This window comes from Lepisosteus platostomus, chromosome 17 (genome assembly GCF_059453375.1).
Source record: "Lepisosteus platostomus isolate fLepPlt1 chromosome 17, fLepPlt1.hap1, whole genome shotgun sequence".
NCBI classification, from domain to species: Eukaryota; Metazoa; Chordata; class Actinopteri; order Semionotiformes; family Lepisosteidae; genus Lepisosteus; species Lepisosteus platostomus.
This window is the reverse complement of record NC_142627.1, coordinates 5,838,659-5,863,441: the sequence shown is the minus strand read 5'-3', so window position 1 is coordinate 5,863,441 and position 24,783 is coordinate 5,838,659. Positions and strand designations below refer to the sequence as shown.

Genomic DNA, 24,783 nt, shown 5'->3' with positions numbered 1-24,783 from the left:
TACTACAGGAGCAACAACTGACATGCAAAAAGATGACATTCAAGACTGGTCAGACACCTGGCACAAGACATTTAACACAGAGAAGTATAGGGTATTAAAAGCAGGAAGCAGAAACATAAACTACAAACATAAAGTGAGAAATACTGAGCTGAAGGGGCTTCTTATGACAAAGACTGAGGTATTTATGTTGACACATAATTTGCATCTTCTCTTGACAATGTGGGGAAGCTGTAGAAACAGCAAGCAAAACACTAGGATACGTTCAAGTGTTAAAAGTGGAGAATTTAAATCAAAGACTGTTTGGTTGAGTCTGGAGCTGCAATCCAGTCTGTAATCAGTCCATTGAAGAGCAACACCAGATACATTCAAGGGCATTCAAGGAAGCTGAACATTTTTGGCATTGAACAGAAGACTGCAGATTCCAGACCTCATCTGCAAGGTTGAGAGATGTGTGCAGACAAGGCCATATGTGGAGTTACAAGATCTTATGACAAGCATTGTGAATTTTATATCTTAGACATATTTGTTTTTTGTAGACACAAAAATCTTTACAACCCTTTTAAATGTCAATTTTATTCATTAATCATTCATGAACCATGATTATGTTGTAGCCCCTGAGGTGGATATTCAGTCAATGTTTATCTATAAAATATGCAAGATAAAGATATCAAACAAGACATAAATGTTTTTCAATTTGATGGAATTTTTCCTATCTGATGAAAATGCCTATGCATATTATAAGCAAAAACAAAAATACATTTTACAAGGGAGATACAGGGACAGCACACAATTGTAATTTAACATTATTTGTTGACTTTCATGACAAAGACTGAACTATTCGCTTAGTGTTGCTCAGAGGAATAAATAGTTCAAAGCCCAGAATCTTCATTTCCTGTCACCACCTTGCTTTGTCTAACTTTAAAATGAAAATGGAACAATACTGATGCGATAGCAACGTGACAAGGGAAGTTTCAGTCAGCCTGTACCTTTGAAGTCCCTGTCCTAACTTCTCACCACAATTCCTTCCACCTTTCACAATGTTTTGTAAGCAGGTATGCAACACTTTCCACTCACAAAGCCAGTCAAATAGATGCACTACAGATGTACTGTTTGCAGCCAGATATTAATTTATTTCCAGAATCCAGGGAAACTAACACCTCCTGTGTGGTAGCTGAGGTCTGGAGTCACTGTAATTGGCTGATGTAAGTGTGGATCTGGCTTTGATTATAAGATAGGTTACAAAGGAGAAGAGCCCATTTAGATTGCTTGGACACTTTGCAGAAGTGGGAGTATACAAAACTTTCTTGATGTTACACAGCCATTGGTCTAGGGGAGAAGAACATTATTCAGTACATTAGTCATCATTCAGAAATCCGTCTGTTTTTTTTTATCCCGCGTTTCCGATGACTTCCTGACCCTGTCCCAGCAGCGCAGCAGGAGTCGGCTCAGGGCAACGGCAAGCCTCCCTGCGCACACTGCGTGTGGGGGTGTGTCCAAGCATCCAGGCCCACCCAGGGTGTTGGGAGAGCCCACGCCCCCCACACCCAGTGAATCATTGCTGAACTCCCGTTGGACAGCTGTGAGCAACCCTTGATTACGAAGTTGTTGTGGGAAATTGTTCATCAAAGGAGCAGGATGTTCATCAAAGGAGCAGGACGCAGTCCAGTGCAGATTCAGTTTTTTAGAGCTCAATAATGTCGAAGAAAACTCAGTCTTCACTCAGGTTAGGAGATTGTCAAACACAGATCTTTAATACAATCAGCTGAAGGGGAGCATATCACAGAGAAAGGGTTCCCCCTAGCACTCAAGACATGCTCACTTTACTGAAGTTATACTTTCCTTTTTATACATTAAAAGTAGGCAAGACTTTAACATATCAAAGGAACATACAGGGAAAGGGGCAGTGTCAGAAGTCAAACAACCAGGACAGGAAGATGGCATTTGGCATCCTGCAGTCTGTTTCACTTCTCTCTGGTTGAATGGGTGTGAGGAATCACAGGCTTTAGTTTGCACCTAAGACAGTGGTCTTAGGTGCGAACAGAAAACCTTTCCCACGCATAGTCACTGTCTTGACTTTCTGACTCGGTCTTCCACAATAAGGACAGCAACACAATCGTTGGGTCTGCAGTGCAAAACAGACCTGTCCTTTAATAAATAGTTTATGTTGAACTACTTTGTCCTGTCCTTTGATATCCAGCAGGCATTGATCTGCTTTATCCTGTTTATGGTACGTTTATGGCTGTTGGTCCTGCATTTTGTTATGCTTTGTTATGCAGCGCAAGTTGCTCAAGCAAGCCAGCTTTATTGTATCTTAGCATAACCTTTTGTGAAGGCTAAATTAACAGATCCCAGCAATACTTTCCATGGTGTGGTTAAGTAGTAATACTGCAATGGTGGATACATGTACGTGCAATATTAACATGTCCCACTTTACATTGATTTGTGATGTTGAGCCTGAGGCAGCACAGCTCCTGTTCCTCTGCAGGGACACCAATAAACACCCGAAGGGACTGAGTTCAGGCTTCATTGTTGCCTGGCTACGGTCTTGGGATGAAACACGTTGTAAGAGCACCGCCCCAGCAGGGACCACATTCCGCAGACCCCTCTGGGGAAGGGGCTGCTCGCACAGTCACCTGACCAGCCGCAGGAAGGCAGGTGACTACAAAACAGGAACAGGAAGCTCTCGGAGGCTCTCTGTGGGCGTGGCTTGCTGCTGCTCCAGGACAGCCCCTGCGCGTACTGTACGTCTCGCCAGCGGAAGGACCGAGCAGGGAGCAGAGCGACTTTGTGAGTTCAGGGAAACGAAACCGAATTTTGTGGATTTTTGGAAATTTTGTGTAGAGTGTTGGAGGGACCGTGTTTGAGAATTTTCTGTGTTTGTGGCCGGTCAGCAGTGTAGCTGCTCGGCTTATATTAGACGGGGGCTTCATGAAGAATTTTAAGCAGAAGCTCGATGAAGAGCTGAGACTGTTTTGCTTTTGTTTTTAGGTGATGGTGTTAGGCGTTTCCCCGCCTCGTAAAATAAATTGCAACTCGGGCCTTTAAACGTTACAGCTGGGTGTTTTTGTGTGTTTTGTTGGCCTGAACCTGCCTGTGTTGAAAGATCGCGTTTTAAACAGTCACACCCCTGGTTATGTCACATTGCAACAGAAAGAAACTGCCACACAGCTCCTACAGAGACACTTTACCTGGGCGAACAGGTTGCTGATTTTTTCTCTCTCCGAATAGAATTTGTTTTAAAATTAAAATGATCATTTCATGGAAAAAAAACGTTGTTTTGTTGTTTTGCTGTGTAAGCTTCTGCCTGACTGAAATCTTCTTTTTATAAAAACTTTCCACAAATCAAGAACGAAGCAGAATTCTCCCCCTGGCAGTCCCTTAAATCATGGCATTATTTCTGCCAGAAAAACACAACCCCAAACCCACAGGAGAAAGGGAAAGTACTTTTAAAACTGAGGAAAGAATGCCGTTCTTTACACTAAGGGTGGTGAGGGTCTGGAACAAGATGTCTATTAGCTCTTTTGTTGAATCTTGATGTCCTGGCTTCTGTAAAAAAAAATGGTGGATTGAGATTCTCAGATCATTCAATCAATTAGATCAATTCAGATCAATTAGATACTAAAGAACTAGACATGCCTTATGGCCTATTCTCATTGTTTTCTTATGTTCAAGTCTAGCTATTAGAATGCAAACCCAAAAGGGAGATAGGGATTCTCTCTGTGTTACACAATATCCTGTGTGAGGTGTGAAAGTGGCTGGAGATGAGTTCATCAACACTCACAGCAGGCACAAGGGCCTCTGTCCACAAGGTGCTTTTCCTCTGATCATCACTCCTTGGAGATCAAGTGACCATCTGCTAGGAGGAGCTCAGTGAGCCCTCCAGGCATTGAAGAAGACTGAAGCTGAACCCGAAAGAGAGAACAGGGGGCCTGGCTGTTTTCAAAAACTGGAGGAAGTTCACTGGCACTTTATTGACTTCAAGCTTCTCCTTCAGATGGGGGCTGTGGAGTAACACTCATCCCCCGCAGAGCCTGAAAGACCCTGACACATTTCATCTCCAGTCTGGGACGTCCCTTTCTGTACAGATCATAAAATAATTTCCCTCAGCCTAACTCCTGAAAGCACCACACTGCAGAAGCGCATGCTCGCCACTCTGGTGCAGCGAGACAGAAATACAGCTCCAGATCTCCCCAAAAACGCAGTGTGTTTTTTTTCTGGTATTTACGCCAGAGTGTGGAGGCCTACTGGATTTTTTTTTTAAAGCTCGGGTATTTACAAGGATGTCTGAATCCGCCTGGCAGAATCCTGGTGACTAGCCAGCCAGTAGGAGTCGCGTCTGGGAGGAGACAGATTGAGTGATGTCCTGAGGGCTTGTGGGTTCTGCCTTCTGATGCCCTCCCCCGCTTCTAAAGGAGCAGAACAAGTTGCTGATACTGATCTAATAGTACAGTATGCGTGTGTGATCAGCTGTCTTTTTCGTTACCTTTCACTGCTGCCAAATTCGTACACGCTCACCCGAAGTAAAAGTGAAATATACAGTTTGTACGTATTACCCTTCTGAATATACAAATGTTGCTTGACTTCTGTTTTAAGGAAGACCGTTGGATGGATAGGAACACTTTTGCCGGGAAAATGTAATTTTGTTTTTGTGCTTTACAAAGCAAGCGGTCTTTTAATGCCTAGAATATCAGGGTGCTAAAATATTTGACTTTTTTATAAAACATCAAACTTTCAAAGGGAAAAGACACCATTAGTGGTGTTTTTTCCTTTACAGATACATTACGCATGCAGTTTATACTATTAAGAATAATGTGTTTTTCTTTACCGCTGGGCGATACTTTAGGTCATAACATTCCCTTAAAAATGAGCAGGGACTTCAAGATCTGAGATCATGCGTTGGTCTATGAATGGTCTGATCGTGTCCTTATGTAAGGTTTCTTTATGACAACAGACCAGCTTTCCAGAGTGTCTTTCTCTTTCTCCCCCTAGCGTTCGATGAGCGTATTTTAGTACCTCTAAAATTGTGCAAGCTTAAGTGGAAAGTCCCTCATACTGGAAATCCCCACCCGGGCTTTTCCATGTGAAAAAAAAAATGTCTCTAACTTATCTAGAGGTCGTTTTTTTTTTCTTGTTTAGTTGACAAGTCTCTAGCCTGAGTGAGTGGAGCCTGAACCAAGAAGCAATCATACTACCCAAAGGATATGAAGGTTTAATGGCGTTTGGGACTGTGGGTTATACAGTCTAGAGCTTGGGGTTCAGGGTTACCTTTTTGTACAGTACAGCATCGAGGAGTTTTGTCTGTCCTAGATACATTGTAAAGGTAAGTTTTGGTAGCTTTTAAAATATTCTGTTCCAGTTCATTCGTTCGTTGCCGTTGAAACTGCGCTCTTGGTCGCAGTTACTTGTGTTAATGGTGTTAAGTGTTGTCAGTCCGGCACAGTTCTTATCCATATATGTGAATGTTTGTCTGATTTTTTTAAACGCACCGGAGCGATAACGCCAGTTCTGTTCACAAACTTCAGTCTGCAGGTAAACCCCAGACACGAGTGCGTTTTATGAAAGACGTGGTCTGTGAACCGGGCTGTAAGGGAAGATTGCTACAATTGCATTTTTATATATAACCCTTATAGGATCATATAGATCAGTGCGTTCTTCTTCCTGGGGGTGCGTTTCCACGCGTGCACATCGTGCGGCACACAGTCTGGTGCCTGCTGTCACTAGTTCAGAACCGATTGCTATAACCATAAAGACTTCTTCGGATTATGGCTAGTTGTGTTGAAAAAAATGTTGCGGTCCTTTAACTACCGAAAGGCTCCTAGGATTCTGACTTGAGTGCATTTGACGGACAGTGGGCGCTATAAACCGCGCATCCTTGCAGTCCACAGCACACTGACCTGCTCCCCAGCAGACCGGGAGATGAACGGACTTGATCGCTAGACTGCAGTGGAGTGTTGTCGCTCTGGCGATCAGCAGCTCTGCCGGGCGGACTGCTAAAACGATTCTGGCATCGTGAACGCTGTTGCGTCTTTCTGATGGTTTTTGTTTGGAATATTTTGGTATTTTAAAATCTGACGATCGGCCTTGGGGAAAGCTATGAAAATGCGTAGAAATCTCAAATGTATGACAACAAAACGTGCACCTAATTATCGACCAGTCATTTTAATCTGGCCTCTATTTTACGAGCGCCGTCTCTCCCCCGTGTGTAGACCCATACCGTACACGGTACTGTGTCTGGGGTGCCGTCTGCCTTTTTGGGGCTTCTTTGCTCGTGCCCTGTGTTAAAGTCGCCTAATCATGTGCAGCAGAGCACCGTATGAGTGAAGACACGCTAGTTAGCACTGTGCAGTACCTCTGGGGCCACAGAATATTTTCCTCCACACGGCTTCTCAATCTATGATTTGTTCAAAACGTCGGCTGGAATTCTAGCAATGATATGGAATCAATTTCTTTACCGGAGGCTAATAAAAATGTAATGTCTCAGTCACTGGGCTTTTGTATTCCAGTTTACAGTGATAATGTACAATAAAATAACCTGAATCTTACATGGATATTCTGTGTGAAATATTCTTTAAAACATGCGCGCGTTTTAGTCTCACCTTCTTTCACATATTTTCAATTCAATAAATACACCTTTGCTTCAGTAACTAAAATCAGAAAAGTCTGATGACTTTTTCCCAGAGGCTCTCTGCAATGTCGATTGATAACCTCAGTAGTTCTGTTTCGAATTTTGTGAGGCGGCTTGAAGGGTCAAACGTTTCGTCCGATTGGTCAGTTTTGACTGGCAGCGACTGTTAGGACTGGTCCCGTTTTGACAACCTGCGGTCAGGTGCCCGTCTAGAGGTCAGCTGACGCTGGTCCCGCGCTCGGGATGGGCTAGGACTGGAGAATTCTGGGCCTGAGCCCAGTAAAGCTCGCAGGGTCGTTGCCAGCACAACAACCAGAGCTGCCGGTCGAGGTACATAAATATGTGAAGGGAAGGTCTGGCTGGGGTGCGGGTGGATGGGGAAAGGATCTGGGGTGTGATTTTGGTTTGGAATACTGCATGTAGCTACCAGTGACTCTGCTGGCGCCAGTAATCCTGGTCTTGTGGTCTCTGCGCCTGAACGTTGTGACAGGTCGGACCTGCGTCAGTGCGCCGCTTGGCACCCAGGTGCAGCTGCGGGATTCAAGAGAGAGGCCGGTTGTGTGTGGTTTGTGCGCGCGCCGTCTTCCTGTCTCCCGGTCAGGCCAGTGCAGGGTGGCATTGCACTGTGGGTCAAGTAACAGGAGGTCCTTCCCAAGGGGCCGACAGATATCCAGAGCGTCATTTCTAACTGGGACTCTAAATTAAGGGAGGAAAAGATACATTGCCGGCCTCCAGGAGCCCTTTGTGCATCTAAATGTTCTTGTTGTAGGTTGTTGCCTTAAGACCGATGATTAATAAGTGCGCTTCTTCTTTGCAGATTTGTATTATTATTATTTATTGGGGGGAAAAAAGATGTCCCAGGACCAGAACTTTCTGCCCAAGTTCCTGTTTGTGAGCAACCTTCTGAAGACCGTGAAGATCCGCGAGCGGGTGCCCGACGATGTGGTCAAGCCCACTCCCCCTCTCCGGATCATCCACCACCTGCGGAGCATGCACAGGTACACCCTGGAGATGTTCCGCACCAGCCAGTTCCCCCAGAGGTTCCGGGAGGTCATCCAGGCCGCGCTCCTGGACCAGGCCATGCAGACGTCCCTGGAGCGGGAGAAGAAGCTGAACTGGTGCCGGGAGGTCAAGAGGCTCGTCCCTCTCCGGACGAACGGTAAGAGGGCATCCCGTCTGCCGTCCGGCGCTGGCGGTGGTGGTGGTGGTGGTGGGGGGGTTCAGTGGTGTGGGTCTGAAGCATGTGTGCATTCACGGGGTTCTGAGTTCAGTCGAGAGATTTCATACTCGAGAGTGGGATTTAACTCTCCCCAGCCAGATACCACCAGCATGAAAGCCTTGAATGTCCCCCCCTTCTCTGGCATCAAAGTTCTGCCTTTCTGTATCTCCCAGGTGACACAGCACCTCCAGAGGAATTCTCACCTGTATGGTCCCCTGTCTTCTAGAACAAGTTCATGGATAGAGGTCCTATCTTTGAGTGTTGCTCACAGCTACTCATTTGATTGAAGGGTCCTGTCTAAAGCAGGTATTCATGTTGTCAGCATCCCAGCAGGGGAATATTACTCAGAAATATAATGCACCTTATAAGTGTTAGGGGATTTCATCACGGCGATGCCTTTGGCATTCTGAATCAGTGGCCAGTAAAGTAAAGCCTCTCTTGTAGGCCAGATTGTCTCCAGAAATGTGGGCTCCAGCAGGACTTGGTCCGCACAGCAGCAAACCGACATGGTCTGGCAGAAAGACAGACCTGAATCTGGGAGTTTGAGTGAGGGGTGGACTTGGAGCTGCTGTCTGCGTTGTCCCTTGCAAGGGGGCGTGAGCTCAGCTCTTCCCAGAGGGAAAAGCGAAAGCAGGCTGACGGGGCACTGTGGAAGAGCTCATTCCATTCGTGCGGACTGGAAAGGGCCGGCGGTACCGCGGGGCGCGAGTCTCGCTCGTGGCTTGAGTCAGAAGGGGTCCGGAGAAAGACGGGCTGAGTCACTTGGGTACCACCTTGACGTCACGGCTGCAGGGGCCACATGGAGCAGCTTTCTGTGTCATCTCTGCAGTTCGTCCCCATTCGCTGGAAAATCCAGTGACGTCATTTTACACCTCCCCCCCCCCCGGCGAAGAGGACTTCTGCGCTGGATGGAAGGGGTGTGAGGACTAGAGTGCGTCTGCAGAGACATTTAGAGCTTTGAGTGCTCACATTCTTCTGTGAGCTACTGGTAGGGACGTCAGTGCTGTCCCCTGGTTCGGGCATTTCCTTTCCAGTAAGCCCTGGGGCATTTAATACGTGCTGACAAGCTGGTAATGTACGCAATATCGCTTCCAGTCGTCAGGACAAATTTAGGCCACAAAATTTGAATCGCCGTCCATAAAGGCTACATTAATCAACAACCCAGTCATGTTTGCTTAAGGTATGAAAATCCAGCAATACACAACGAGGCAATGTTTTAAGAGAGATCTCGTTTAGACACATCTTGAGAATAGTCAATCTGATGTTTGGATTTCTTTGGGGAACTTGTGAAAAGAGGTGGATTTTGGGGTCAGTCTTTAGCGGTGATCTGGCACTTTCAGTTCAGTGCTAGATTTTTAACCTTTTTGACCTCAAGTGTTCCCAGTGGCCCTGGTTGCTTTTGTTTTACCAGGAAGATGGACTTTTTGACTTCCTGTCACAAGCAAAATCCCTGACTCGGCATAGTTAATAGTTCTGTTTTTCCAGGGAATTTCTTGTCTGAGCTCAGAATGACAGAGCAGGGATTGTTTTAAGAAAGAGCTCTGTATGGAAGTGACGCAGACTGGTGACAGACAATGGAGCTCATTCCCGCCAGTGGACAATAGCACCATGACTAATGGGAAAGCTTCTTATCACATGACTCTGCAGTAAGCACAGGAAGACAAAGATCATGCCAATTAATACATGTATCTGTGGGACAGATCTGAGCTTTTTATTGCCCACTCTACAGTATATAATTATAGAGTGGGTGAACTCTATTCGCCCACAGTTGTTTCCAGAAGTAAAATTAGCCCCATAACATAACTGATTTTAAATCTGTTCTGCCCTGTTCTAGTCTTAAGCTTTTGACTTTTTTGTGGGTCAGAGTTAGCACCACCCCCAAACCCCCCGGCCCAGTGTTAAGGAATGACTCAAGGACTCTGCATCACAGAACCCTCATGCTGTGGAATTAGTGTTACAGTCAGGAGACGCAGGAGAGGCACAGTACTTCAGACACAAGAACAGAGCAGGAGCCCAGAGCTCATTGCATGGAGCCCTAGTCCTGTGTTTTCTATACAGGTGGCATTAGTAAGGGTAGCAATGGAGCGGTGTTCTGTGCTTGTGTAGACTGGACTGGAGGAGAAGTGCAGTAATGTGGGATTTCTTGCTTCGCTGCGCTCGGCACTGCAGCTATCAGGCACACCTGGGCATTAGACATGAGTCTTCCCTTGTGACTGCCTGAAATGCTATGTGTGGCTGAATTGAGTGTGTAATCCAGGTGGGGCTGCACATTGGTGGTGGTGGAGGGGATCCCCATTACCTGTAAAGCGCTTTGAGTGGAGTGTCCAGAAAAGCGCTATATAAGTGTAAGCAATTATTATTATTATTATTATTATTATTATTATTAAGTGTTGCAGTGTGCTGATTAGTGACGGACACTTGATGAGGCTTGACTTAATGGTTTTTGATGTTGACACATTCTCTCTTCTCCAATTACACCAGACGGCAAAAAGAAACGACTACCAGTCAGTTTCCAAGTGCTTTTCACATCTGTAGTTTAATTAAAATCAAATGCTTTGCTTGCATGGTCGTTAAGTTCAAGACAGTCGAAGCACACCTGTGGTGATCGAGTTCCTTTGCTGGCAAAAAAAACAATTTTTTTGATGGTGCTCTTGTTGGAAGAGTTTGAGCCAAGACAGAATTGGTTCCACCAGAGTTGATTTAACAGGGTAGCAGCATACTCTTCATATCTCCCAGTGGACGTAGCAATAATGCTTTTAATAGACTGAAACTTAAGACCACTGTCGGAAGGTCTACACAGATGCTACACTACACAATAACACAACACCACTCCATCCTTTACAGCCATTTGTACAAACTTTATTGCAGGCTTGTGATAATTCATATTGGTTCATAACAAGACTCAGTGTCAGCTGAAAGCTAAGAGCAGGACAGAGCAGGGTGTAGCGAAGTAGGTTGAAGATGATGCAAGACCCAGTCTTGGGTCTTAAGTGGAAGACTTGAGAGCAGACGGGGACTTTCTGCAGATGCAGCTCAGTAACTGTAGCCCAGGCGTGTTGAGGTGAAAGTTTATTCTGCTACATGTTTTTAAGGCCTGATGTTTTGTCAGGTCATGTAGTGCATATGAAGGAGTTGTGACACTACTCCTTCAAGTCACGTGTTCGTGCCTTATTCGTTTGGAGAAAGAAAACAGACACAGCGATCTGTGGTTATTTAAAAATCTAAATATGATACAACTTAAAAGCAAGAATTCTCCCATTATTTAGATTCTAGGCCCACGTTAAAACTAACTTTTGGTACATGCAAAAACTTTTCCAGTAATGTGTGCTACTTAATCCAGGCTACTTAACTAAAGAATTGCATTGAGATGAACAATATCAACAAAATAAAGAACACCACCATCCTGACATAATTGTGATCAAAATTGTTCTCAGTTTGAAGTGGGCCAATAGCTTGCACGCATGACGCAGAAATATTACCTCATATTATAATATACCAGTGAATAATGAAACAGCGCATCACCTGATAGTTGGGAGTTGATCCAAGACATGTTGATAGGAATGTCTGATGGTGAAATATACCAGATAAACCTGAAAGTACGTCACCCGGTCGGCAACAGCTGGGCTGCACGGATGCGCTGTGGGATAAGCCTCACCTTGGATTTCGAGGTTTTTCACAGGTGTGGAGATTTCAGGATGGCTGCACCCACATTTCAGTGCTTTGTGCTCCACGTAAGAATTGGATTATTTCTATTTCCCGCATGTTACATCATCAATTCTGTGTTATTGTTATGAGTATTTGGATGTGTAATCTGTAGCTGTGAATTTTTTACCCCCAAGAATTTGAATGTCCCATTAGTTCTCTGCCCTTGAACACTCGCAGCATTTCAGTCACTGTTTCTCTGCTGGGGAATGTCCAGATTTCTTAAATTAAAACTCATACGGGATTTTACTTCATTTATCACACAGCATAGGCAACTATGAGTGAGTAAATGCTGGTTAGAACTGTTTGCTCTGGCAGAGAATACACATGATTTCTATTCAGTGTAATATCTTTTACTTTTAACACCTCTTAGAGAGCGTCTTGAGCTCTATCTTCTATCATGAGCAGACCATGAAATCCATCAAGCCCAAAGTCAGTCAGTTGGAAGGCAACATAGAGTGTCTTCTTAAATGCACAGTGGGCCATAAAGAGGATCTGTTCAGATATGTGCAGATAAATGTGCAGACTCTAATTTCTTGTGCAGAAAAGAAAACAGAACCTTCCAAACAACCTTTTTTATACCTTTATTAATATTGATTCAATATGTTTACTCGCATCTTGTGATGGATCTTTTTTATAAAATACAGAAAAGCAGCAAATGTATGAGCAGATTTTTCTGTCTTTTCCCACCAAAACACAAGGGAACATTTTTATACATAGAAAAAGAGTCTCAGAGGTTGTTTTGTGCCTCAATTTTCAATTTGTTTTGGTTCTCAGATTATTAAAGATGTGTGGACTGGGTTTGCCTTCCTTTTCAGTGGTAGCAGATAAAAAATACAGTATGCACAGCCCATCACTGTGTCCCAGGAGACTGCCGGTCAAAACACTAAAAGAGTCATAGAATTATTTAATGGAAATGTCTTAACTTTTGAAAATACTAAAAATGAATTATTTTCCATTTTATTGGTGAGAAAGTTTGATAATGGTGTGATATTTGAGGAACTACGAGTCAGGGGTGAATTTGCTGCCCGCTTCAAAATTTTCTGCGTCAAACGGTGTTTTTTTTATTTTGCTTTGTCTCTCCGCCTGTCAGTCAGGGTTTCTGCAAGTCCCTTTGAACTCGCACTGGGTGGGCCACCACAGCCAAGCCTCGGTACTATGTCAGATTGTAGGGTATTTTCCTCTCGTTCTGCCGCCTGCCTGTGCTGGCAACAGGTGTCTGTGCCCTGCTCTCTGAGCAGTTAAAAATTCCGCTTGCTCTGACTCGCCTCAGCCGGTCTGCTCTTGGTCCAGACAGGGGAACGGAACAGAATGAGGAAGGCAGTAGGTGTTCGGTAAGAACTGAAACTTCCCCTTTTTAGAGAAAAAAAACTCTTTATTGGCTCATGAGAATTTGCTTTAAAAAAACAGCCATTCCAACAGCGCCAAAGCCACGCCTCCTTGGAAAGTCCAGTGCTAATTCATGGTTCTTATGTCTCAAATAAGATGAGGGAAACAAAAAAAAGTACAATGACTACCACCCAGCACTTAGTCAGAACAGCACACTGGGAAATTCCTTTTTTGCTGTTCAGGGTATTTCATATGAACACTTCTCCATCGCTGCTGCTGTGTGTTGCGCTCAGACCATTTGTCTTTCATTGCACAATGAGGAAGTGAGTCCTTGCCTGCGATGAAGCTCAGTGCAAAGGTTGTGCCATCTGCCTCGGAGTTAATGGTTACCAGTTATATGATGAGAGGGAAAGCGATCAACCCTACAGGCGTGAATAGTCACTGAAAAGCGAGCTTCTGGGTCTTTGGTCTCAATCTTGGGTGATTAAAAAGAACATGAAAACTGATTCGTCTGTAAGTCAGTGTATTTCTGCCAGGGCTGGTTTGTCTGGAGAAATCAGATGGAGCCTCACCTTTGCTTTAATAGTGCACGTGTGCGTGTTTGAGCTAGCAAGATTAGGCTAATTCTCAAATGTTCTGGAAAAAGAAAAGATTACCTGAAACAAAAGCAGATTTTCATAGTGTAACTCCATCCCATCCAACGCTACAAATTCAGAGAAAATTAGTTGCCCATGTAAAACGTTTTAAACTGTGGGCCTGGCAGTTGGAAACAGCACTGAATTGACCTGAGCTTTCTTGCGATTCCAGGCCTCCATACACTTTCTGATATTCCTGATAGCAGTGGGAGCAGAGATGTTGCCTGTGAATAAATAACTTCAATGCTTTTGTCTTGTGTGCTCAGACATTCAGGGCTTGGGCCTTGGACTGTTGTAGTGGTCAAGTGGGAAATGTAGTTAAGACTTGCTGTGTTCAGTAATTTATTAACATCACCAAGTTCCGCCTCAGTTCCTGTTTTAAGGGGCTAATAGACGCACACAGACACATTAAAACAGCTGTAGAAGGGCTGTGGAAATTCCCTCAATATTTCTTCTTCTTTTTTTACACACTTTGTTATCAGTTTTTATTTTTTCAATTTTGTTTTATTCTGGGGAGGCTGGTGTTGTTTTTTTTCTTATTCCTTTGGGGTCACAACATTGTGTAAGTCCAGAAAGAGCACAGCCAGGACTTTTCAAAAGACAAAAATGAAAGGGTGTCGATCTGGCTCCTCGTACGTGGTGAAATGCATTTTTCATTTTGTTTCACGTGAAATGGAAAGGAAAACAAATGTCCTGGGAATGTCCTGGTTTTCATAGACTGGAAGGGTTTTTTTGTTTGATTCTTCCAAATCTGTAAGGTTCAAAGACTATAAGCAATAGCTTCCACCACAATGATAACTTACAGATCATTGTATAATAGCAAACACTGCAGCCTCGGGTCAGATTGTACTCCATGAAAACAAATCACATCAAGTATTTTCTGGAAGTGGACTGAAAATGTCTAACATGCCAGCAGTTATGTTACCCTGCAACTTACTATTGGCAACCTACTGAAGCACAGAAGGTGTGAGCCTGGTCATTTCCTGGATGGGAGACCTCCTGGGGAAAAACTAAGGCTGCTGCTGGAAGAGGTATTAGAGGGGCCAGTAGGGGGCGCTCACCCTGCGGTGTGCTCTGCGGTGTGCTCATGCCCTAGTAAAACTGAGATCCTGGCTCTCTGTGGTCATTAAAAATCCCAGGGCTTTTCTCGAAAAGAGTAGAGGTGTTACCCTGATGTCCTGGCCAAATTTCCCATTGGCCTTTACCAATCACGGCCTCCTAATAATCCCCATCTCTGAACTGGCTTCATCACTCTGCTCTCCTCCCCACTGAGAGCTGATGTGTGGTGAGCGTACTGGTGCACTGTGGCTGCTGTTACATCATCCTGGTGGGGCTGCATACTGGTGGTGGTGTCCCCATTATGGAGTCCCCATTACCTGTGAAGCGCTTTAAGGAGAATGACCAGAGCCCTATTCAAGTATATAAGGAATTATTATTAGCATATAACATGTTTGCAAGTGTATGTTGTGATCCTCAAAGACAGGGCTCTCCCTGCACATGTCTGATCCCTGCAGAGCTCGCTGCCGAATCTCACTGAAGACTGGTTTGCCGTTTTCAGGTGATGGGAACTGTCTGCTCCACGCCGCTTCCCAGTACATGCTGGGGGTCCAGGACACAGACCTCGTGCTGCGGAAGGCCCTGTATGGCGCTCTCAAGGAGACGGACACCCGCAACTTCAAAGTGCGCTTTCAGATGGAGCTGCTGCAGTCGCAGGAGTTCACGCAGACAGGCCTGCGCTACAACACACTAGTGAGTCCGTTAGCTGTTCTCTCCTTACGACAGGCCTCCCCCTATGCACTCCCTGCACAGAATGGGCCAGGCCCTGGAGTGCGAAGACGAAACAGCTGTGTTTATAAAGCTTGGACATAGAAAATGCATGCTCCTGTTCTTACGCTATAATATTAAACAAGAGGGATGATTATCTTTTAGCTTATCTTAAATTAGAAAGGTTTGTGTCGCCACCCTACGATTTTTGTGGTATTTTCTTGTATGAGGAAAAAAAAAACAGGTGTTATTAGGGTGTCGGCACTCGACAGGCTGCTTCTTTAACTGTTAGTTTTGCTTTTAGAAACATTGTAAGTTGAGAATTGGTCAGTGTAAGATTGAAACTGAAAAGTGTTCTTCATACCTGGACGTAAGGGTGTCAGAAAATTAACATCTTTGCAGTGGCTGGTGAATAGTGTTATGGTTTTGGGAAGCGTGACACTCAGACCCGTCTTCACAAAGTATTGAATCTGCGCTGTTCTTCACAGAAGGAAATAGAGCTGTGAGGTTCTCATAATCAGGAAAGTTCAGTGAAGAGCACAAAGCTGCATCTAAATGTAGCTCTGCTTGGTAGATGATGGCAGAGCTGCACTTAAAGCCTGAGACCTGTGTTCAGACAATTTAGCACATGCGTCAGCAGATTTGTTCTCTTGTTCATAATACATCCTCAAATCGTCTGTGTCGTCACAGGCTATGTAACCTTGGCAATACCGGAAGTGTATTTTATTGTTGTTGCTCAATATCACGAAAGAATTATGTGCAGATTCCAGCACTGCTCACGGAAAGGTGATCAATTCAATGATCAGGAGCTGCAGATCAGGAGAAGTGGCTTCTAGATTTCCTTTTGAGATCCCTTAACTACCTGACTGACACCCTAGGGAAAACGTCAACTGTCACTAAAGTTCTTGCAGGGATGAGTTTAACAGATATGCAGTGCAATCAAAGTCACCAGTTGTGTGTTGTTATTGCTGCTTGTCACATTGAAAGTGTTCCATCTAGTTTGTTTAATGATGCAGTGAATCAGCAATGAGCAGTTCACATGCCATAGTCTCTCAGGCACACCCAGGCCTGAATTCTCATTCTTCTTCACAGAACTGGGAAGAGGAGTGGGAGAAAGTGGTGGAGATGGCCTCTCCTGTGTCCAGTCGCACCGGCCTTCAGTACGATTCGCTGGAGGACATCCACATATTTGTTCTGGCCAACATCCTTCGCAGGCCGTTCATAATCATCGCAGGTACGAACAGAATGAAGCAGGAACTTGTGCGGTGGTTTGTGTCCCGATGTTTTCACTTTTTTTTCCAAAATTGTACTGAGAAAACACATGGGACTTATTTACCCAGGTAAAAAGGTTTGTGCAAAGCTTTGTCTTGCCTGACACAGCCAAAGAGGCTAATTTGATTCCTTCCAGATTAAGGCTCAAAGGCAGTGTTTTCCAGTTACTGTCATGTCCATAAAAGAGAAAAGTTGGGCCCAGGTTTGTCTGGGAATTTCTAAGAAGAGTGTTGGGACACCAAAAGGGCAACAGTGTAGGGTGTAGGAAGCCCAGAGTGGCAGAGGAGTCATTCAGCATCTGAAGGGGAGAAAGAGCTGTTGTTTTATGAGTGCTGGAGATCCAGATGTTTTTGAATCTTGCCGAAGGGTTAGGGGAAAGCAGTCACAGTCAGGAAATTCTGGTCAGCTTTCATTTTTGTCTTCGAGCGTGTGTGGGCTGCCTTTGACGGACGGCTCCTAGAAATGCCGAGCTAGGGCTGTAGCATTTCAGCCGAGAGATGACAATGTTTACTTCTTTTCTTTTGTTTTTAGCACAGCTCAGTGTTTGCACTGAATAATCCTTTAGAGATCAAATTCTCCACTATGTCTTGAACCTGATATAGTTATTGCATTTAGAAATTCAAGATTGCTGCTTCTTGGGAAAGTCATCGGCACAGGTTAAAGTGGTTAAGAACTGGAAAGACTCCAGCTCTGGACTCTTGACACTTGTGAAAGTGTTGTGAAAGGCCCTGGATTCTGTTTTGACTCTAAATATCAACATGCAGTATTCGTGTTGACCTTGGGTGTTATTTCAGATGCCTTGTCCCATTCCTGAGCATAATGAAACAATTGAGAAAGACTGATAACGGGGAGTAGAACAGAAACAATTCAGACTCAGAGCTGAACCTTGGTAGACTTTTAGAGTCGGCATCAGGGTTTCTCTGTAAGCACACTGTGTTTGACTGGGGGGAGGGGAGGGTGTGTGTGAAGGAAGAGAGTGGATGAATTCTATGTTTTTTTTATGACTGAATGACTGCTGTCAGCAGTCAAGATTGTTTTAGCTCTGGCTCCTCTGTCAAGCCCTGAAGTCTCAGGCTCATATGTGGGGTTAATATGTCAGGTGCTTCTTTTTCATTCAACAGATCAGGTCTTGAGGAGCATGAAGTCTGGCACCGCCTTCTCCCCTCTCCATGTTGGAGGCATTTACCTGCCTCTTCACTGGCCTCCGGAGGAGTGCTACAAGTATCCCGTCGTCCTCGGCTACGACTCCCAGCACTTTGCTCCCCTCATCACCATAAAAGACAGCGGTCCAGGTGCGAACATCTAACTGCATCTAACTCTCTTGTATATTCCTAAGCAGTTTATATAGTTCGATTTAGCATTCCTAACTGCTATATGAGGTCCAGCTCATGGAGAAACCTGCACAATACCACAGCTTAATCAACATTTTCAAATGCATTATATTTAGATGCAAACTGCATCGTGAATTGATGTCTTTTTACTGCATGCATTGTGAAGAGCTCTAGATGAACATTGCTGAGATCTGAGCAAAGCGTGAAAGATTGTGCACGCAAAGAGCACGTCCTCAAGTTCAAGTTCTGTTATCCAAAGTGCATTTTGGTTGTTTATTTCATTGTTCCACATCCTCTGTACCACCTACACTACATGTTTGCATTGCTTAGTGCTACACACATGATCGGTTTTACATTCCATTAAAACACATTTAGTAATTTAGCCAATCAGCTGTTTAATTGATCATAGATTGAGTGCTCCAGCTCTGAAGAAATTGAGGATTTTGTGGAAATGGGGGTCTCCAGAATCATGGTTGGAGACCCTGGTTTATGCCCATTCTTTAGTGTGTGGTTTGGTATGATAAGAGTTTGTTAGAGCAGTGCCTGGCGGTGTGCTAAGACGAAGAGCAGTCCAGCGAAGTCAGCGTGCACACCTCCCCTTGAGCCATTGAGCCTCCCCTTGAGCCACCTCCCCATTAACTAATTGAACATGCATGTCTTTGCAGAAATTCGAGCCGTTCCATTAGCGTATCCGGGACGGGGTGTCTTTGAGGACCTCAGAGTGCATTTCCTCATCAATTCTGAGAAGGAGGAAAAGGATAAATTGATCAAGGATTACTTGACACTCATCGAAATACCCGTGCAAGGCTTTGGCTATGATACCACGCACATTATCAATGCAGCAAGGTGAGTGAAGCTTCTCCATGCAGAGATGTTTCCAGTGAGGCTACAGCTTCACCATTGTTTAGATCATGTTATGTATTTCCTTTAGGAAACAAATGGCATTATGCGCAAAACCTAACAGACTGACGTCTTAATAAAAGTCCAGAAAAAAATATAGAAGTTTAACTTAGTGATCAACACCAGCTGTTCCTTGATATTGTTTCATAACTTCTGGTGAAATTGCAACTTTGTCCCCGAGAGGAAATCAGAGGCAAAGTACTTGTCAGTCGTCAGTCGTGTGCTATGTTTGACTTTCTGACCGTTGTAACTTTACTGTAAGCTGAAAGGAGACAAAAAAAACCATAAAACCACCCTCTTGTGTTGCATTCCTGGGGCTGTGGAAAGCATCTGATGCGCTGTATTGCAGCACGAGGTGCAGAGTGTCGCCATATCTGCTCTCCCAGGGTGCTCAGCTCACAGCCCGTTTCTGGTTGGTGTCCGCAGGCTGGACGAAGGTAACCTGCCGGAGGACATGGACCTGATGGAGGACTACCTGCAGCTTGTGAACCACGAGTACAAGCGCTGGCGGGAGAACTCGGAGCCCGCCCGGCAGCCCCGGCCCAGGGCCGCCCCAGACTTCTCCGTATCCCAGCTGTCCCTCATCGAGGCCAAGTGCGCCACCAACAGGTGCGCCTTCTACGCCTCCGTCAACACCCAGCCCTTCTGCCACGAGTGCTTCGAGAAGCAGCGGGCCGGCGGGAGGCCGGAGGTCCGGCCCAGGAGCCAGAGCCCGCTGGCGGGGTCGGAGCCCGAGAGCAGGGGCCGGGCCGGGTCGCCGGGCGGCGCCGCTCTCCCCAGCCCCCGCGCCGCCCCGCCCACAGCCCCCAGCCTCAGCCTCTACAGCGAAACCCACGCCATGAAGTGCAAGACGCCGGGCTGCCTGTTCACCCTGAGCGTGGAGCTGAACGGACTCTGCGAGCGCTGCTTCGGCGCCAGGCAGGCCGGCCGCGGCGCCCCCGCGGCCCCTCGCGACCTCCCGCCGCAGGGCGCGCGGTGCAGCCTCTGCCAGCAGGAGGCCTTCTGGGGGTTTAACGGGCTGTGCCCCTCCTGCGCGCAAAGGACTGGGAGCCAGGGGGTGGCTCTGCCGCGCCACCAGGTGTCCAGGCTAGACGCGGCGCAAGCCGGGTGGCCGTGGCCCCAGCTTTCTGGCGCAGTGTCCAGCGCCGAGGAAGCTGGCCCTCCGGCCCCCGGCCCAGCGGCACAGCCGTGCAAGAAGCGGGGCTGCCAGTACTTTGGAACAGAAGAGAAACTGGGATTCTGCACCCTGTGTTTCCTGGAGTACGAGACCAACTGCAGTAAGTGAACTTAGGAGAGGCTTAAAAATGTCTTTCATGCCCTTTCGCAGTTGCATAAGTGGTAGATCTCAGAGGCTCCTGTTAAAGTCTTGACTGATCAAAGTAGACACTGTGGGCCAGAATTATAGTAAACTGCCTCTGAAGCGTTATTAAAGTCTTTGGCCTCTGGACTATAACGTAAGGCCTCTTTCACACTTGTGGTAACGGTCACTGTAATGGCTGACATGGCTTGGCCATTTTAGCGACAGAAAGTGAATCGTCATGACGATCTCGCCCGCTACGGAGCCTTTGTTCCACCAGGATATGCAGGTCTTATCAGGGGAAAGCTGTGTTCAGCTTCCGTAAGAAGGAACCCCCCCAAAAAAAAACGACTTGCCTTGATATGGAAGGTTTCTGGTGCATCAGTCCAGAACTCCACGAGTTTGGAGCACAGGAGACACAGTTAGTTAGCACCACGAATCCACTCATTGAAAAGGACATCAGCTGGGCTAGCCAGAGTCTGGGGGGATACCGGTGTTGCGATGAGGGTGCGAGTCTTAAAGAGCTGTCTGCCTTTGCAGGAGAGGAGCCTCTCGTGGCCCTCCAGAGAAGGTCTCCGTCTCCGGGCCAGGCCCGTTCGGAAGCCCCGGTCTTCCAGAACTCCTCCCGGTGCCTGGGCCACAGCTGCAGCCACGTGGGCAGCTCCATGTTCGAGGGCTACTGCCAGAAGTGCTTTGTGAAGGAGCAGAACGAGAGGCTGAGAGAAGCCAGACAGCCCAGCCCGGCTCTGATCATGGTGAGAGCCCCTGTCTTCCGCGCCGGGTCACGCCACCCTGCCGCCGCCGCCAGCCCAGTCCGCCGGGCCTCTGTGTGTGGACAGGAGCCTGGCGTGTGCCAAGGCTCCCACACGCTAGGGCTCACTGTTCCTCTCCTTCACCTGATCTTGAATGTTTGAGGTGTTATCGTTAAAAAAACCTTAACAGGGGAAGGGAAATGATTTATCTGGAGTTTGACCAGATGTGAGCATTTGATGTTTCTTGAGGTTTTTTTTTATTTTAAAAAAAAAAAAGCTAACTGTGTGTTAAGGGACTGTCCCGGCACTTCAACAGGACGTGTTGGAAACTGGTTTCCCCGTAACGTGTTTAAGTATAATCCACCTTGCGTTGATTTTTTTTCAGATGCCTTCACTTAGTGAGCCTTTGGTCCCAGACTCCAAATAGTAACTCACCCCTTTACAAAGAACTAAACCATCTAATGTAGGGATATCTGAAAATGTGCAAAAGAAAGGAAAGAAATGGAGACGTTTATTGACAGTTGTTTTATTCCTCTCCTTATGTGCGGAAATATCCAGAGAGCAACACAGCAGAGGGACCAGCACAGCCCTGTGAAATGCAGCCGCAGCAGCTGCAACAACGTCACGTCAGTCAGGGGGCAGATGTGTCCGGAGTGCCACTCCAGGGATGTGAGGGGCCACCGCAGGGGACAGGCAGCTGAGGAGATGCCTAAACAGCGATGCAGGACCCAAGGTTGTGACCACTACGCCAATCAGGAGAAGCAAGGCTACTGCAACGAGTGTGACCACTTTAAGCAGATCTACAGGGGTTAAACTGAAGGCACCTTGGACTCCCGAGCCTTATTATCTTGTTATCTTTAACATTCACGTGATCAGGAGGCAAACACCTCTGTCTCTCAAGAGCAGCCTGACGGCTCGACGCAGCTCGTGGTGTAGAAATGACTGAGCTTGCCGAAGCACAGCAGACACTTGACGTTTCGTCCTTTGTGATAATGTTCACCTGTGTTGACGGTGTTTCATTAGGCAATACTATTGGGATTAATCCCTGTGTTACATTCACACTCTAAAGCTGTTTAACATTCGTCACTGCAAGTGAAAATGCAGACTCTGCTTTCTGGGTATATCTAACAGCGGTCAGCTGGGAAGTTAACCTGGGTAAGGCTAAGCTCTGTGCCGAGTCACTTATCAAACACAAGCTGCTACTTGTTATCCTGCTACTTGGGAATGTTAGCTCCACGATAGCAAGAATGTGTCTGATAAAGCATAAGTCTGGATCGGTTTTGTCAGAAGAAGGTGCTAAATATACACTAAAATATTCAAACCATTTTTTTTTTTGCAATACTGGATCAATTTTCATAGGTAAGGTTTGCATTTAACCCTAACCTTCACCCCCGTAGATGTGTGCTTAAATCTCTCGATGGGCTGTTTGACAGCACAATAATGATTAAAAACTTGAATTTTTATGTCATTTCACAAAGTGACTTTGGAGGCCTGAAAGAAGTGTTCACTTGGTCATATCTGAATCGGTTTGACCTGCTAGAATTGGCATAAAGTCCACGAGTTGCATAAAGTCTGAGAGCTGCCCTAATTAATTCTGCAAGAAGCCAGTCAGTCACAAACCTCTGGAAGCATGCTGGAGTCTTTCACTGACCCTGTAGTGCAGAGTTACTTAACCCTGCATTTCCTCCAGTCCTCTGTTGGTGATTGTGCTTATCATTGCTTTAAATGATAGTTTACAGGATCAGTCAATGTGCTGCCCTGTTGTAGAGTGGAAAACCTGTGTGTCAAGTAGCCAGTAGCCCTGGTGTAGTGAAAATAATAAGTAATTGCAGACACATGGTGATAACTGACAATACAGACCTGACAAGTGTCTGTGACTCATCACTATAGTTTCTCTGCAGTTTTAGTACAGCAGCTTGTCCAAAGGATGGTGGAATGATTAATAGTATTATGCCCCAAATTAAAAGGCAGTCCTCATTATTCACTGATGATTTCCAGTCAGGAGCTGGATGCCCCGATTGAAAATTTTTAGTTTACAAAACTCCCATCATCTCCCACTTGTTTTACTCATGATAAATGTGTTATTGTTCTCCTGAGAATTATAAACCTTGATTGAGTACGGGTAAAGAGAACCAAGGTTTAGATTCACTAGAAATCCAACCCATCACTTGCTGCAGCAGAGTTCTTCGCCCAAGTAAAGGGAATTTAGAAGGGACTGCTTGTCAAGTTAAGTGTGGTTCTAACAGTAACACGTTATATTCAAAAAATTATAGTTTATTTTATTTGAACATTAGGATAATGTTGAAGACAGTGGGTGCCAATAATCATGGCTGTGGCAGAGTTTGTGTATAAAACATTTTACCCAGCAATTGTAAACCCTCAGAACGGCTTTTGGGCCTGGAAAACTGCCAGTCATACACGGACACCTCACAGGAAGCTCGACATCCGCAGATCAAACACGCAGAAGCTGTTTTCCTGCTCTGAAGTTCTGCAGGCCTCAGGCAGGGATTCCTCACCTTGTGTACAACCTGCCTTTGCGCTGCTCTGGGCTAGTTGCTTTTCACAGTCGGAGCCGGTTCCTGTTTGACTTCAAGTTGCGCCAACACCCTTGTTTTTCTGATGGGTTGGTTTTTGTGGGCATTTTGCAACTGTGAATTTTGTGCAATATCATGTTGATATGCTTTCACCATAAAAACAATAAGCCATTTTGACCATTATTAGCATCACGGCCTATTTGGTTAGGCCTCGTCTTTCCCCTTGAAATCTGTTCTGATCTAGACCTGCAGTTCAACAGGGACCAAAGTGATTTCTTCTGAAACCAGTGTGGAATTTGCAACAAGTCGTGGAAATAGTGGGGGAAAAAAAAAACCTTCTTGGTCTTTCTGACCATCTTGATCTTTGTAAGCTCTCTCTAAAAAGGGAAGGTTTTTCTTTTCAAAAAGATCTGCCTGGATCTGGATTCAATGAAGCAGAATTGCACAATACTTCAATAAGCTGTTCTGTAAAAAAAACCCAATGTAAATATTTAAAACTGATGTTGCTTAGGAAGCAAACTGTTCATATTCCGACAAATATGGTACTTTCTGTGCTTTTGGCACATCCTAGAGAAGGATGAAGTTTGATGACATTTTGCTAAACCTTTCTGTCAAGCTCTGTTAGGAGCTATGTTAGGAAACATTGAAGCTATTATTTTGTTGTCCTTCATGTATTTATTCATTGGGAAAATAGAGATTACTTAGATTATGAATACAATTTATTTATGCACATCGTCAAGAAATAAATTATTTTGAATACGTGCTGCCTCTTTCTCTCCTTGTGTTCATTGACTGTATGTGGCAGTTTTCGGTGGTAGTGGTTTTGTCTTTTTGCCCATTCACTCAAAATGGGGCCAATTACAAGACGCTGATATGTGGCTCTTTTTTATACCCTGTTTATTGGATGTGAACACAATGTGTACAAAGCTGGGTTTTATATGAGTTATCTTGATTCACTCTGGGATTTTAGCTTAATGAGAGACTAGTGCAACTGCACTACAGATGAAAGTGAAGAACTAAGACTACAAAGGGGATGATGGTTTTATAGTCCTGATGCATTTCCAAGAAACCTTGTGTAGCGGATGAATTAGGGAAAAGGGCGGATTTATGATTGTGTGGGCTTTTCACAAGGATTTCTCTGCGTTGCTTCAAAATGTGCTCCTCACTGCAAAAGTTCTTGAAAAGGGGTTGCACAGCACAGTTACATCACTACATCCTGGCTCCTGCAGACAATGGTTATTTCCCATCTTCCATCGTCTGGAAGAAACAATTTCAATGGGAAATCGGTGACAGTGGTGCAGCCTGGTTCGTTCTCCATACTGGAAGTCTGGAGAATTTGTCACATCGGGTGAGGCCTCCATTGAGTAGCTGGGCTCACCAGTACAATGATGCTGCACCCCTGAGGGCTGGGTAATGCCGAACT

At 45.5% G+C, this 24,783-nt stretch overlaps 1 protein-coding gene across 4 annotated transcripts; it reads left to right on the top strand.

The window, feature by feature from the left end:
• The first annotated feature begins 2,659 nt into the window (after positions 1-2,659).
• tnfaip3 (tumor necrosis factor, alpha-induced protein 3) lies at positions 2,660-24,119 on the top strand. Of its 4 annotated transcripts, none has more exons than XM_088609679.1 (9): positions 2,660-2,787; positions 7,443-7,784; positions 15,069-15,259; positions 16,367-16,508; positions 17,668-17,838; positions 18,543-18,723; positions 19,204-20,054; positions 20,615-20,829; positions 21,385-24,119. In XM_088609679.1, the coding sequence occupies exons 2-9, from the start codon at positions 7,478-7,480 to the stop codon at positions 21,637-21,639; spliced, it is 2,313 nt and encodes a 770-aa protein (XP_088465805.1). In that variant the 5' UTR covers positions 2,660-2,787; positions 7,443-7,477; the 3' UTR covers positions 21,640-24,119. The 4 variants fall into 4 exon arrangements, with proteins under 4 accessions (XP_088465805.1, XP_088465804.1, XP_088465803.1 ...); XM_088609678.1 differs by having other exon boundaries at positions 2,723-4,542; XM_088609677.1 differs by lacking the exon at positions 2,660-2,787 and adding an exon at positions 4,577-5,320.
• The last annotated feature ends 664 nt before the right edge of the window (positions 24,120-24,783 follow it).